The 15,728-nt window shown below is 45.2% G+C and overlaps 2 protein-coding genes across 3 annotated transcripts in view; both read left to right on the top strand.

Annotated features, from left to right (window-relative positions):
• Nucleotides 1-5,475, top strand: part of LOC139420139 (zinc finger CCHC domain-containing protein 2-like) — a 65,913-nt gene extending 60,438 nt beyond the window's left edge. The window contains exons 11-14 of one of the 2 annotated variants that reach the window (XM_071169918.1): nt 1,215-1,300; nt 2,616-2,732; nt 3,341-4,741; nt 5,190-5,475. In XM_071169918.1, coding sequence (XP_071026019.1) covers nt 1,215-1,300; nt 2,616-2,732; nt 3,341-4,741; nt 5,190-5,251 — 1,666 coding nt within the window. In that variant the 3' untranslated portion in view covers nt 5,252-5,475. Of the gene's footprint in view, nt 1-1,214; nt 1,301-2,615; nt 2,733-3,340; nt 5,047-5,189 lie in introns of those variants that run through there. The other variant, XM_071169917.1, reaches the window with a different exon arrangement.
• Nucleotides 5,476-10,182: 4,707 nt separating this feature from the next.
• On the top strand, nt 10,183-14,614 carry LOC139420600 (leukocyte elastase inhibitor-like). The gene is made up of 6 exons (XM_071170791.1): nt 10,183-10,468; nt 12,641-12,781; nt 13,045-13,162; nt 13,434-13,576; nt 13,806-13,973; nt 14,172-14,614. Exons 1-6 carry the CDS (start codon nt 10,301-10,303, stop codon nt 14,571-14,573), a joined length of 1,140 nt encoding a protein of 379 aa, XP_071026892.1. The 5' UTR covers nt 10,183-10,300; the 3' UTR covers nt 14,574-14,614.
• Nucleotides 14,615-15,728: the final 1,114 nt, after the last annotated feature.

Raw genomic sequence — 15,728 nt, 5'->3', positions numbered from 1 at the left:
TGCCCTGTAGGCAGCAGCCTCAAATGTGCTAGTGTTGGCTGTTTAACAGTCTGAAGGCATTGAGATAGAAACTGTTTTTCAGTCTCTCGGTCCCTGCTTTGATGCACCTTTACTGACCTCGCCTTCTGAATGATAGCTGGGTGAACAGGCAGTGGCTTGGGTGGTTGATGTCCTTGATGATCTTTTTGTTCTTCATGTGACATTGGGTGCTGTACGTGTCCTGGAGGGCAGGTAGTTTGCCCCTGGCAATGCGTTAGGCAGACCGCTCCACCCTCTGGAGAGCCTTGCGGTTTGCGGGCGGTACAGTTGCCATACCAGGCGGTGACACAGCCTGACAGTGCGCTTTCAATTGTGCATCTGTAAAAATTTGTGAGGGTTTTAGGTGACAAGCCAAATGTATTTAGCCTCCTGAGGTTGAAGAGGCTCTGTTGCACATTTGTCACCACACTGTCTATGTGGGTGGTCCATTTCAGCTTGTCAGTGATGTGTACGCCAAGGAACTTGGAAGCTTTCCACCTTCTCCACTGCGGTCCCATCGATGTAGATAGGGGGGTGCACCCTCTGCTGTTTCCTGAAGTCAACGATCATCTCCTTTGTTTTGTTGACGTTGAGTGAGAGGTTGTTTTCCAAGCACCACACTCCCAAAGCCCTCACCTCCTCCTTATAGGCTGTCTCATCATTGTTGGTAATCAGGCCTACTACTGTTGTGTCGTCTGCAAACTTGATGATTCAGTTGGAGGCGTGCTTGGTCACGCAGTCATGGGTGAATAAGGAGTACAGGAGGGGGCTGAGCACACAACCTTGTGGGGCCCCAGTGTTGGGGATCAGTGGAGGTGATGTTTCCTATCTTCATCACCTGTTGGCGGCCCGTCAAAAAGTCCAGGAACCAGTTGCACAGGGCAGGTTCAGACCCAGGGCCTCGAGCTTAATGATGAGCTTGGAGGGTTCTATGGTGTTGAATGCTGAACTATAGTCAATGAACAGCATTCTTACATAGGTATTCCTCTTGTCCAGATGGGATAGGGTAGTGTGCAGAGTGATGGCGATTGCATCGTCTGTGGATCTATTGGGGTAAGCAAATTGAAGTGGGTCTAGGGTGAAGTGGGTCTATTACCAACCAGTCTGTCGAGCAACAGGCTTCAATTCCTCTTCTCCTCCCTCATTTATCCTGTATCGTTGACGACGAATGCTCATCTTTGTCTCTCCTCCTTCAGGGAAAAGGGGAAGAAAGCATACTTGGCGGCAAATGGGAGCATGGTGCCACCAGCTTCTCAGCGAGCGCGACAGTCGACAGGGAAAGGTGGGTATCGATGGAAATGATTTTGCCCTGATATTCTTCCTATCCTAAAGCTCTGAAATGGTAGCCCTGTGAAGAAATGGCTTGATGTTTGTTGTTGTTGTTGTTTGGAGGAAAAGGCTTAAGCGACAGTCTCACCAGAAGTGGGCGGAGCAAGCAGAGCGAGGCGGGCTGAGCAAGCAGAGCGAGGCGGCTGGAAAGGGACGGGACAGGCAGAGCAGGGACTGTATGCTAGCAGGATAGTCCATATCTCCAATGTTTCCATCAGTGGATGAATTGGTCTAATCGAACCTAGCTAACTTTTCCAATTAAAAGGAACTAGAAGAAAGTGATTCATAACAAAAAATATATATTATTTTGTGTGACTACAGCGCCAACGATTTAACCCAAAAATAGAAACACAATCTAATTGAGCGAGGCTTCGGTTGGGTCATTATCAGAGGATTCGGTTGGGTCATTATCAGAGGCGTCGGTTGGGTCATTATCAGAGGATTCGGTTGGGTCATTATCAGAGGCTTCGGTTGGGTCATTATCAGAGGCTTCGGTTGGGTCATTATCAGAGGCTTCGGTTGGGTCATTATCAGAGGCGTCGGTTGGGTCATTATCAGAGGCGTCGGTTGGGTCATTATCAGAGGCGTCGGTTGGGTCATTATCAGAGGCGTCGGTTGGGTCATTATCAGAGGCTTCGGTTGGGTCATTATCAGAGGCTTCGGTTGGGTCATTATCAGAGGCGTCGGTTGGGTCATTATCAGAGGCGTCGGTTGGGTCATTATCAGAGGCTTCGGTTGGGTCATTATCAGAGGATTCGGTTGGGTCATTATCAGAGGCGTCGGTTGGGTCATTATCAGAGGCGTCGGTTGGGTCATTATCAGAGGCTTCGGTTGGGTCATTATCAGAGGATTCGGTTGGGTCATTATCAGAGGATTCGGTTGGGTCATTATCAGAGGATTCGGTTGGGTCATTATCAGAGGATTCGGTTGGGTCATTATCAGAGGATTCGGTTGGGTCATTATCAGAGGCGTCGGTTGGGTCATTATAATTCAAAACAATGCTTTCTAAAATAAATCATACACCCTTTACACGCTCGCCATTGGTGAGTTTAGGCTTTTACTACTTGTAGTAACTACATTCAACCAACAGAGAGCAATGTTGTACAAGTTTATAAGGCATAGCTTTTCAGTCAACATCTGATCTGCTTATCTGTGTGTCTCAGTCATACGCATATGCCTTCAGGTTGATTTCATGTAAATCAAAGGTTTGCAAATCATATTTGAACTAAATCTAATTGAATGAATGTTGGGGTTGTATGTGTGTCTAGACGGAGACTCCAGTCAGGAGGTATACGGCGAAACCTCGTCTGAGAGCTACAGCTCGGCCTCCAGCCCCCAGCACCACGAACCAGAGAGCCTGGACAGCGAGGACGAAAAGGATAAAGGTGAGACAGACACATATACCATGGTTAGATTTTGGGCTTGTCTTATTTTTGGGACATCACTAAGACTTTTGTTCTCCCTCTCGCTCTCTCTTTCATTCTCTCCCTCTTTCTCGCGTTCTCTCTTTCATTCTCTCTCTCTCTCTCTCCCTCTCTATCCCTCTCTCTCGCTCTCTTTCATTCTCTCCCTCTTTCTTGCGCTCTCTCTTTCATTCTCTCCCTCTCTCTCTCTCTCTCCCTCTCTATCCCTCTCTCTCGCTCTCTTTCATTCTCTCCCTCTTTCTTGCGCTCTCTCTTTCATTCTCTCCCTCTCTCTCTCCCTCTCTATCCCTCGCTCTCTCTTTCATTCTCTCCCTCTCTCTCGCGCTCTCTCTTTCATTCTCTCCCTCTCTCTCTCTCTCCCTCTCTATCCCTCTCTCTCGCTCTCTCTTTCATTCTCTCCCTCTTTCTTGCGCTCTCTTTCATTCTCTCCCTCTCTCTCTCCCTCTCTATCCCTCGCGCTCTCTTTCATTCTCTCCCTCTTTCTCGTGCTCTCTCTTTCATTCTCTCCCTCTCACTCGCGCTCTCTCTTTCATTCTCTCACTCTCTCTCTCGCTCTTGCCCTCACCCAGATACGGACAGTACCCAGGGCCCAGCGGACTCCTTCTTCCCCTGGCAGGAGGTTGCAGGTGGGGCCATGCCCACCATCCACCACCTGGTCTCTGCCAAGCCTGTTGGGGAGCCCCCCAGCCTTGACTATCCCCCAAACACCTTCATGCACCCCCTGCCCTGCATATTGCCCAACGGTGCACTACCTGCCGATGCCCCTCTGCCAGTCATGCCTCCCCACCAGGTGGCAACTGCCCTGGTAGACAACAAGGTGGTCGGAGGACTGATCATGCAGGTGCCCCTTGTCCTCCGAGAGCCTACGTCCACCACCGTGCCAGTTCCCGTGCCAGGGGATCCAGAGCAGATGCCCATGGTACTCCCAGGGTTTGGCTCCCTAGCCCTGGGCTTACACTCCCCTGGCAGCCCTGCCCTGCAGCCCCCAGTCCAGCACTTCAAGACAGCCCCTCCACAGACCACTGCCAGCTCTGAGGGTGTCACCACCCTCCCTGCCCACCAGCCCCTGGTAGAAGCTATAAGTGTCATCACCCCTGGTCCGCCCTATGCCTCACCCCTGCAGCCTGCCTACTCCAACCCAGACCCTGCCGCCCCCCTAACCCCATCCATACCCCTGGGGGACCTTAGCATCCCTCACATCAAGCACCCAGATGTGTCTCTTTTCCCGGACCTGCCCTCCCTGTACACTATGGCCCCCATCCCCACTTCCGTCATGGCCACACTAGGGGTAGCGCCTTCCCCTGGACAGGTTCAGGCGGTGGTGCCCCCGTCCGTACCCACCCACACCCCCGGCCCAGCGCCCGGCTCAACCCAGACCGACTCCACCTCCTACGTCAACAGCACCAGTAACTCTGTTGCCCAGCAACAGGCGCAACCACAACAACAACAGCAGCAGCAGACGACTCACCAGCAACAGGCCATGTGTTGCGGGGCGTGCGGTTGCCGAGGCGGCTGCGGCAACAGCCGTACAGCGCCATCGTTTTTCTTTCCCCACCAGATGGCGCCACGGCAGGTGTTTGGTGCGCCGCCCATCTTCCAGCTCACGTCCCTGTGCGCCAGCAACTACCTCAGTCAGCCGCCCCCGCAAAGCAACGGCCAGGCCCAGCTGACATTCTTCCCCCCCGCCCCTTACGCTGGCCAGACCCTGCTGCACACCCAATCTGACCATGTACTGGGCACCCAGCTAGGCTATAGCCTCCAACAGATGGTGTCGCCCTTCAACCGTTTCTACCCGCACATGTACCCCTCCAGCGTGGGTATGGTGCCCGGTTCGGGAGGCGGCGGAGGGGCCCCGGGGGTAGCGGTCGGCGTCAACAAGAACAACGGCAACGTCTCCTGCTACAACTGTGGGGTCAGTGGGCACTACGCACAGGACTGCAAACAGCCCTCTGTTGATTCATCACAGCAAGGTAATAACGCCACGGCCAGGGGCCTCTTCAGATGGACCCATTCGGCCCCTCTGCGGCACCCCCCCTCAGCCCGCTCTTACTCTCTATCACATACCAGTGCTTTATAACCCTACACCCACCCACTCAGAGGGTACCCTTGACCAAGTTTGGGAAGGCACACCTTTGCAGTAACCCTCCCCACCTCCATTGGCAGGACTTATTTACAGCCAGGAGCTGCTGTTAAAGGGCTCTCTCTCATCTCAGGAGACCTGTGGACGTTTTTCTCTCAAAACTCTCTCTTAGCAGTTAAAAATGAAAAGAAAAAATCCCAACCGCTCAGGTGCATTTTGGGAATTCATCACAGTGGTTCCTTGTCTTTTTGCTTAATTTTTCGGGAGGTTATTTTAATCCTCCCATTTTGTATTGTCTTCTTTGTTCCGCTGACGCCGTCCCCTTTCTGTTTTTTCAGGCAGCTTTCGGCTGAAGTACGCCGCCTCCCACTCTCCCGAAGGACTAGACAACGCCAGCTGAACACGTCTTTTCGTTCCGTCATCTGGTTCCTTGTCACGAGCGGTCCAAGAGAACCCTCCGTTTCAAGAGGGTTTCACTCTGATGTTTCTCAGTCATTGTCATTGTTGGTTTGACCTTTTTAAAGAGCGTGTGTGAGGAGGGTCCTGAGTACTTGTGGCGGAGACATCCTCTACGTCCCCATCACAGCTGAGAGTGAAGCTGTCTTGTTTCCATAGAGACGCACCCCCCCCCCCCCACTGATCCTTTAGAGGCTTTTGGTATTTTGCACTGAAAACTGGCACAAGACAGCAAGCAGCTCATGTTCACTAACTTATTTTTGATATTAGAGTGTGGGAGCTTGGGAAAATGACACCACGTATCCTAGAGTGTGGGAGCTTGGGAAAATGACACCACGTATCCTAGAGTGTGGGAGCTTGGGAAAATGACACCACGTATCCTAGAGTGTGGGAGCTTGGGAAAATGACACCACGTATCCTAGAGTGTGGGAGCTTGGGAAAATGACACCACGTATTCTAGAGTGTGAGAGCTTGGGAAAATGACACCACGTATTTTAGAGTGTGGGAGCTTGGGAAAATGACACCACATATTTTAGAGTATGGGAGCTTGGGAAATTACACCACGTCTCTTAGAGTGTGTGAGCTTGGACAATGACACCACGTATCTTAGTGTATGGAAGCTTGGAAAATGACACAACGTCTCTTAGAGTATGGGAGCTTGGGAAATTACACCACGTCTCTTAGAGTGTGTGAGCTTGGGAAATGACACCACGTCTCTTAAGAGTGTGGGAGCTTGGGAAATGACACCACGTCTCTTAGAGTGTGGGAGCTTGGGAAATGACACCACGTCTCTTAGAGTATGTGAGCTTGGGAAATGACACCACGTCTCTTAGAGTATGTGTATGTGAGCTTGGGAAATGACACCACGTCTCTTAGAGTATGTGAGCTTGGGAAAATGACACCACGTCTCTTAGTGTGTGAGCTTGGGAAAATGACACCACGTCTCTTAAGAGTGTGGGAGCTTGGGAAATGACACCACGTCTCTTAGAGTGTGGGAGCTTGGGAAATGACACCACGTCTCTTAGAGTATGTGAGCTTGGGAAATGACACCACGTCTCTTAGAGTATGTGTATGTGAGCTTGGGAAATGACACCACGTCTCTTAGAGTATGGGAGCTTGGTAAATGACACCACGTCTCTTAGAGTATGGGAGCTTGGGAAATGATTTTGTTCTCTGAATACATGGGGATTCTGCGTGATCTCGATTAAAGAGTTTCCTATACTTCATTTTTACAGCGGTATATTTATGCCTCCTTATTGTTATTGGACGAGGATTTGAATGGTTTAACTGTACAGCTACGAAAGATGAGTACAAACAAAAAAGTTAATGTAAAAAAAAAAAAGCTGGGATTATTTTTTTAAATATTTTTTTGCTGCAGTGTTTATGAATGTACAACATATTTCGTTTTTTTTTTAATGTAAGGAATCTGGCAGTATCGAAACATGTTTCTTAAAGCATTTGCCACTTGATAATAATGTGAAGCGCAGAATAAGACGTTTTTAATCATCATGTTTGTCATGTTGAAGTTAAATGCTGCTGGGTGTTTATTTTAGTTATAATCTTTGACAATATGCACTACGACTACCAGGAATTCTGAAGTTTCTCAAGTGCACTGAAACAGTCCCGGAAGAACTAGAGCCAGATGTTATTGCAACCGTGAAGCTCTGACAATATACACTGTTGTCCCTCCATCCAGTATTCACTTGGAAATGCTGTGCTGACCTGCAGAGTCGGGGGCCACTATTTGGCTCCTACTATTGATAACACTGTTCTCTGAAAATAACTATATTTTCTTTGAGCCATTTCTACAGGACTGTGGTAGCCAAGGCAGATATCATGTAACTTTTCTGGAGATTCATTATATTTATTCCCACTTCATTTAAAATCTAGATCTAACTGTATGGCATATGTTTGGTACATTGGTAGATGTAAAACAAAGAAATATGCACATACACACTACGAATTGTGTGTGTTTTCATGTGGAGTATGAACACGATTAGCGTGAGCACTAATGGAGGTGTCTGACTGGAGTTGTTTGGGGTATCAGGATCAGTAGCTTTCCAGGGACAGATTTTTATTTTTTTTTAAAGTGAAAATAAGTGAAAATAACCAAACTGCAAAGCATTCCAGTAGACTAAATCTGATCTTTCTTGGTCCTCCCCATCTTTTACAAGTTGTAAAAGATGTTCTCCCCACTGTACATGCACAAGTATTAGATAACCTGCAAAATCGGCAGTGTTTCCTACTTACAAAGCATGTAATTGTTTATCATAGGTACACTTCAACTGTGAGAGACAGAATCTAAAACAAAAATCCAGAAAATCACATTGTATGATTTTTAAGTAATTAATTTGCATTTTATTGCATGACATAAGTATTTGATACATCAGAAAAGCAGAACTTAATATTTGGTACAGAAACCTTTGTTTGCAATTACAGAGATCATACGTTTCCTGTAGTTCTTGACCAGGTTTGCACACACTGCAGCAGGGATTTTGGCCCACTCCTCCATACAGACCTTCTCCAGATCCTTCAGGTTTCGGGGCTGTCGCTGGGCAATACGGACTTTCAGCTCCCTCCAAAGATGTTCTATTGTGTTCAGGTCTGGAGACTGGCTAGGCCACTCCAGGACCTTGAGATGCTTCTTATGGAGCCACGCCTTAATTGCCCTGGCTGTTTGTTTCGGGTCGTTGTCATGCTGGAAGACCTAGCCACGACCCATCGTCAATGCTCTTACTGAGGGAAGGAGGTTGTTGGCCAAGATCTCACGATACATGGCCCCATCCATCCTCCCCTCAATACAGTGCAGTCGTCCTGTCCCCTTTGCAGAAAAGCATCCCCAAAGAATGATGTTTCCACCTCCATGCTTCACTGTTGGGATGGTGTTCTTGGGGTTGTACTCATCCTTCTTCTTCCTCCAAACACAGCGAGTGGAGTTTAGACCAAAAAGCTACATTTTTGTCTCATCAGACCACATGACCTTCTCCCATTCCTCCTCTGGATCATCCAGATGGTCATTGGCAAACTTCAGACGGGCCTGAACATGCGCTGGCTTGAGCAGGGGGACCTTGCGTGCGCTGCAGGATTTTAATCCATGACGGTATAGTGTGTTGCTAATGGTTTTCTTTGAGACTGTGGTCCCAGCTCTCTTCAGGTCATTGACCAGGTCCTGCCGTGTAGTTCTGGGCTGATTGCTCACCTTCCTCATGATCATTGATGCCCCACGAGGTGAGATCTTGCATGGAGCCCCAGACCGAGGGGTGATTGACCGTCATCTTGAACGTCTTCCATTTTCTAATAAGTACGCAACAGTTGTTGGCTTCTCACCAAGCTGCTTGCCTATTGTCCTGAAGCCCATCCCAGCCCTGTGCAAGTCAACAATTTTATCCCTGATGTCCTTACACAGCCCTCTGGTCTTGGCCATTGTGGAGAGGGTGGAGTCTGTTTGACTGAGTGTGTGGACAGGTGTCTTTTATACAGGTAACGAGTTCAAACAGGTGCAGTTAATACAGGTAATGAGTGGAGAACTTGAGGGCTTCTTAAAGAAAAACTAACAGGTCTGTGAGAGCTGGAATTCTTACTGGTTGGTAGGTGATCAAATACTAATGTCATGCAATAAAATGCAAATGAATTACTTAAAACTTAAAATTTTCTGGATTTTTGTTTTAGATTCCGTCTCTCACAGTTGAAGTGTACCTATGATAAAAATTACAGACCTCTACATGCTTTGTCAGTAGGAAAACCTGCAAAATCGGCAGCGTATCAAATACTTGTTCTCCCCACTGTGTATATTACACTTGTGCATACGGAGTATACACTCATTTGTTGATATGAAAAGTTTTGTCAATTTTCATTGATAGCCACACTTAGTACTGTTTTCCTCCAAAAACATGATTAAAAAGCTGCCCCTGCCCCCTTACATGTACCTAAAATGTTGAGGCCAACTCGGAATTTGATTAAAAAACGGTGTGGACATGTGTTGAACACAGGGAAAGAAAACATGTGGGGACACTCTTTACAGAATTGTATGGATGATTGAAGAACCATGTGAGCTCGGAGGACGATTGTACATATGAACCTGCCAGTTAAACTTGTTAAACGTTCCTGATTAAAAAAAGGCTGTACTGTATGGGGTACACTCACTGTTACCTTCGGGTGTATATTTACTGTACTCTTTATGTAAATGTTATTGTACTGGAAATGTCAAATATATTTCTAAAACGAATTGGGTTTTTATGCAAATTGTTGATCTGTTTTCCTGGAATTAACAGCAATAAATACAAAATCATACATTATTCTTGTTTATTTCACTCTGTCTATATTTAGGCCATACACTGCTTGGATGTAGTTTTTTACTTCATAGTACTGTACATTCGTTTGATCCAGTTGGTTTGCCGTAGTAGTCAGCTGAAAATAATTGAAAAGCGCACTTTGACAGGCCACGGTGTGTGTCTGCAGTTAATTGTTTAATAGATGGTTCCCTGGAACGTGTCTAGAAAACCACCTGACATTCACAAATAACCAGTCTTTGGTGAGTAGCTGCAATATAATATTTCCCCCAATCAACTGGTGACGATACTGAACATACTTTAGGAAGGTTTACTCTGTTGATCTTGATAACTTTCTGTTGAAGTTACGATTAGTTACGACTTTTTGTCTTGTTTATTGGTGAATTACTTGCCGATTTACTTAACATAACTATTGATGTCTGCTTGGCTACCTGGATGTGACCAACATTTTTTCCACCGCTCCAAAATCAGGAGAATAGCATAAACATAACATCAGAGAGGACGGGACATTTTATAACTTAAGTGTAACGTTAACTAGCTGCTTTTTTTGTGGTGGGGGGGGGGTGGGGGTTTGCGTACTTTTTTTCAAAAGTAACATCCGCATTAGATGGATAATTGCGGCCCATTCATTGACGGGTCTGTTTCACTGACACGTTTCACTTTTCTTTCCAAGTTCTGCCAGCCTTCCTCTCCCACCAGTTACAATGGCAGCCGTGTCTGTAGCCAATACTAACTTCACCCTGGCGTTGTTCAAGAAGATCACCGAGAAGAACAAGAAGGGCAACGTTTTGTACTCCCCTCTCAGCATCTCCGCTGCCCTCGCCATGGTTTTTCTGGGTGCCAGGGGCAACACTGCTACTCAGATGTCAGAGGTGAGTCCGTGTGACCCGTTTTATTTTCGGTGTTCCGTCGATACGACACACTGTAAAACCGTAGTTATCCTGTATGACTCGGTGGAGTATGGCCCTTGTAACGCCAAGACTTTGGCTTTGTTTACCATGACCAACTAACTACACAATGTATACACACATGTACATCACTTTGGGTTAAAACTTCTGCTAAACAACAACAAAATAAACATATAGTACCAGTCAAGTTTGTGCTTTCTAATTAGGACAACGTAGCTGTAGTTGAATTAGATGAATATACTACAGTTCAGAAGTATGGGGTCACTTAGAAATGTCCTTGATTTTTGAGAAGCTTTTATTTATTTATGTGTCCCTTAAAATGACATCAAATTGATTTAGAAATAGTGTAGACATTGTTAATGACTATTTTAGCTGGAAACTTGTTTTTTATATATTAAAATGTACGGCTATGTAGACATAGGGTGAGGTTTTTCTCACTCAGTATGGTGATGGTATGGTGAGGTCCCTCAGTATGGTGATGGTATGATTATGGTACGGTGAGGTCCCTCAGTATGGTGATAATATGGTGAGGTCTCTCAGTATGGTGATAATATGGTATGGTGAGGTCCCTCAGTATGGTGATAATATGGTATGGTGAGGTCCCTCAGTATGGTGGTAATATGGTATGGTGGTGATATGGTATGGTGGTGATATGGTATGGTGGTGATATGGTATGGTGGTGATATGGTATGGTGGTGATATGGTGAGGTCTCTGTATGGTGATGATATGGTGATGATATGGTATGGTGGTAATATGGTATGGTGATGTCCCTCAGTATGGTGATATTATGGTATGGTGATGTCCCTCAGTATGGTGATATTATGGTATGGTGATATTATGGTATGGTGATGTTCCTCAGTATGGTATGGTGATGTTCCTCAGTATGGTGATATTATGGTATGGTGGTAATATGGTGATGTTCCTCAGTATGGTGATATTATGGTATGGTGATGTTCCTCAGTATGGTGTGGTAATAATATGGTATGGTGGTGTTCCTCAGTATGGTCCTTGGTAATTCCCAGCTCTAGTAGCCTTTTATACACTTTCTCAAAATATATGTTTTGGTGCAGTATTTCTCAAGTGAGTGTGCATGAAAACAAGTTGTCTATCATTGAATGGCAACAAACACTTCATTGAATCCCTACTGTTGACCAATAAGCGACGAAGGGGGCGTGGACTTCAGCTTGCCTCAAGAAAACAATGTGCATGAACAGCCGAAAAACCCCTTACCAAAGACCAACAAGACCGTCACAAAATGTTGTCATTTTAATATATGCACAAACTGTTTGGGATGGGAAGCATTCTGACTTCTTAACCCAGGACTACTCCACGTAAAGAGCCCCAGCTGCTGCTGATTCTGGTGGTCTATATCCCTGTATATAGTAAGGAATGAGTAACCTAGGGGGTTCAAAGGCTGTCCGCTAGATACTGTTGCGCTTTTGGTGAGGTAGTCGCAGTTTGTAGAAAAACTTTTGGACTGTTGAAAAACGTTTTTTTTTTTTTTATTTTTTTTACAAGGGAATGAAACTGGGAGGGACCTACCTGAATTTGTCCAATAGAAACTTGTTTACGTTGCAATGCGTTTTCAGTTTGTAGTAAACGGTTTCCGTTTCGATGTTTTGCTACTGTGTGACTATTGAATACACCCCTGCTGGGACCGCGGTACTACTGCAGGTGTTTTATTTATGGGGTATTAGCCCTATACATAAAATACACATGTAGCAGCAGCTGCTGTGTCTATAGCCTCGCTATTGTTATTTTACTGCTGCTCTTTAATTATTTGTTACTTTAATTTTATTCTTAACTGCATTGTTGATTTTTATGGGCTTGTAAGTAGGCGTTTCACAACACTTGTTGTATTTGGCACAATTTTATTTGAGGCTGGAGGTAATACTAGCTTATTTTCTCTACTAAGGTTTCAACCTGTTTATTTTTTCATAATTGTTGATAAGGAAATATAAACAGGAAGTTCTGGTCACAAACCAATCATTTTGAACTAGTTCAGCAACATGAATGTAATCTGGGCGTGTAAGTGACAAATAGATGTCACAGATGCAACCACAATGTCACATTAGGTACATGTAAATTATTTTTTTGTTGGGGTTTCCCCCCCCCCCCCCTACTTTTTTCACTAGACGATGTGCTTCAACAAAGCTACGGGTGACATCCATGTTAGCTTCGGCAAACTCATTCATGACCTGAACCTGCAGGGAGCCCCATACTCACTGAGCCTGGCCAATCGCCTGTACGGAGAACAGTCTTACCAGTTTGTTGAGGTAACGTCCACAATGTGGAGTAAGTGTTGCATCTCAAATTCAATTTTTTTTTCTTTCTGAATTGACCCCAATAACTGTATTAGAAAGTCATTATGCAAAGAGATACACCACACTAGCGATTTCCAGGATGTCCTATACATTCTATGACGAACTGTACATAGTCTAGTCCATTGTGGACTACTCTTTATTTTGCGTACTACGGGGTTTATACAGTTAGTCAATATCCTGTCTTAATCCTCTTGCATCTGTGGTAAATGTGACAGACTTTCCTCGGGGACACCAAGAAGCACTACCATGCTGAGCTGGAGGCTGTGGACTTCAAGTCCAACGCCGAGGCTTCTAGAAAGAACATTAACGCTTGGGTGGAGAAGCAGACCTCTGGTGAATAGAGGCCAAAAGCTGTCTCCATGTGCACAATAACTTTTCTTTAATAAAAAAAGAATTAATGCTAACAGCCTGTATTGATATTATTCACTAAAATGTTTAATGATAACTGTTCTCATTCAGTGTAAAAATCTTTAAGGGACCAGTAGCTTGAGAATAAATTGATTTCCTCCATTAGGTGTCCTTAATGTATCTGCTGTTTGTAACAAAGGTGTAGAAGAAGAAGGTAATTATCACCTCTAGTCTCTATATTTTTTTATTTTTGTAGAGAAATTAAAGGACCTGTTGCCGGAGGGGGTTGTCGACCACCTGACCAGACTGGTGTTGGTGAACGCCATCTACTTCAAAGGCAACTGGTGTAAGAAGTTCAAGGAGGCCAGCACCAGCGATGCCCAGTTCAAACTGAACAAGGTACCAACCAACCTGACAAAAATAACCTATTGTTCTAATGTCTGTAGTTAACACCCCTGGTGATCATTCATCATGAGTCTTTAGAGTAGCGCTTCTAAGGCAAAAGAGATGACTTTCACCAAACCACATTTTTTTTGATTCACTTTCATGACAATCAATGAGTAACTTTTGCAACCATGGTAATTTGTGACTACACAATAATTTGACACCACCTTTTCATTGGATCCAGAATGAGTGTAAGCCAGTGAAAATGATGTGTCAGACGGCCAAGTTCCCCCTAGCCTTCATCCCCGAGGCCAACTGCCAGATCCTGTGTCTGCAATACGAGGGGAACGAACTGAGCATGTTCATCATGCTCCCCAACGACATGGAGGACCACGTCACTGGTCTGAAGAAGGTACGACTTGTTTACTCTGTCAGCAACATGAGGTTTGTGGCCTAAAACAATCACAGTTAACTGCACGGCAAATACCTGCATTATGGTAATTAGAGGGTTAGTTCAAACCGAAATCAGTCTGTCATTCTCATATTTTTAGAAGTGTCAGTCATGACTGTTCCCCCCCCCCCCCCCCCAAAAAAAAAAAAAAAAACACAGCTGGAGAAGCTGCTGACCTATGAGAAAATTGTGGCGTGGACCAGGCCTGATATGATGGACACAGTGGAGGTTCAGGTGGGCCTGCCTAAGTTCAAGCTGGAGGAGACCCTTGACCTGAAGGACTTGCTGATCAGCATGGGCATGACGGACGCCTTCGACCTCTCAAAGGGAGACTTCTCGGGCATGTCGCCCAGCAACGACTTGGAGCTGTCCGAGGTGGTGCACAGGGCCTTTGTGGAGGTCAACGAGGAGGGCACAGAGGCGGCGAGCGCCACGGCCGCCATCATGGGGATGCGCTGTGCCTTGAGGACCCCCAAATTTGTGGCCGACCACCCCTTTCTCTTCTTCATCAGCCACAACACCGAGAGCATTCTGTTCTATGGTCGCTACTGCTCCCCTTAGGAGCTTTAGCAAATGGGACATTCCACTTGGGTATTAAAGAGATGTGTGTGTGTGTATATATATATTACTGAAGCTGCTACATCAATATCGCATCTGTGCTTGGTGATCTTTGTCAATAAAAAATTGTGTTGAGTATATTTGTGGTGAAATAATGTTTTGAGCAATGTTCTTACTGGTATGTGTATTTTTACTTTATCATGATCAATGTTTGTCTCCTCTGACCACCTAATTCAAATACCACTATCCTCAAATGTGTTTTTGTACTTCTCTTTTTGTTTACGAACTCCTAGTCTTCTGATTTGAATACTGGAGTTCTATTCAATTAAGCAACTATGTTTACAGAATAAAGAATATATATATCAACTAAAGTGTGGGTCACTGTTAGTCACACTTCCAAATCTAAGTTACTATGAATGCACAAATGATCAGTGCTATCTGGGCTCCTTGGGACATTCCTATCCTAACCACTCCCCTTCCCTTTACCATAACCCTTACCGAACCATTGACAATCCCAAGGACCCCGGCTAGCACTGATCATGCACAAATCGAACACGGTTATTCATGTTGGTGTATAATAATAAAAAGTCACATTGTCATAGAGATGATAAGCCTACACAACAGCCCTTATTTTAAGTGTTTCTAAAAACACTGACCTTCTGAACTCCACCCTCTCCACCAGTACAGTTGGCATCCTGTACTGGTTACTGATTGGTTGGGAAGATGACACCCTTTAAAAAAAATTAATAATAATAATAGTAGAAAAACATCCTGGTTTACAAATAATGAACTTTTATTTCTAGTCAGTGTGAAAAAGATTGCGCTATTTAGATGCAGATTCAAAAGTTTGGGGCCACTTAAATGTCCTTGTTTTTTGAAAATCACTTTGTCCATTAAAATAACATAATTGATCAGAAATACAGTGTAGACAATGTAAATGACTATTGTAGCTGGAAACTGCTGATTTAGTGCTTTTTAATGGAACTCTACATAGGTGTACAGAGGCCCGTTATCAGCAACCATCACTCCTGTGTTGCAATGGCACGTTGTCTTACCTAATCCAAGTTTATCATTTTAAAAGGCTAATTGATCATTAGAAAACCCTTTTGCAATTTTTAGTACAGCTGAAAAGTTGTGCTGATTGAATAAGCAATAAAA

The sequence above is a fragment of the Oncorhynchus clarkii genome, chromosome 11, assembly GCF_045791955.1.
Source record: "Oncorhynchus clarkii lewisi isolate Uvic-CL-2024 chromosome 11, UVic_Ocla_1.0, whole genome shotgun sequence".
In the NCBI taxonomy this organism is placed as follows: Eukaryota; Metazoa; Chordata; class Actinopteri; order Salmoniformes; family Salmonidae; genus Oncorhynchus; species Oncorhynchus clarkii.
Note: the sequence above shows the minus strand (reverse complement) of the source record. Positions and strands in the feature narration are given on the sequence as shown.

Excerpts from the sequence above, each read along its gene's own strand:
- LOC139420600 (XM_071170791.1), top strand. The coding sequence starts at position 10,301 with ATGGCAGCCGTGTCTGTAGCCAATACTAACTTCACCCTGGCGTTGTTC. Across the intron at positions 12,782-13,044 it reads AGTCTTACCAGTTTGTTGAG|ACTTTCCTCGGGGACACCAA; the intron begins GTAACGTCCACA and ends TAAATGTGACAG. Across the intron at positions 13,974-14,171 it reads ACGTCACTGGTCTGAAGAAG|CTGGAGAAGCTGCTGACCTA; the intron begins GTACGACTTGTT and ends AAAAAAACACAG.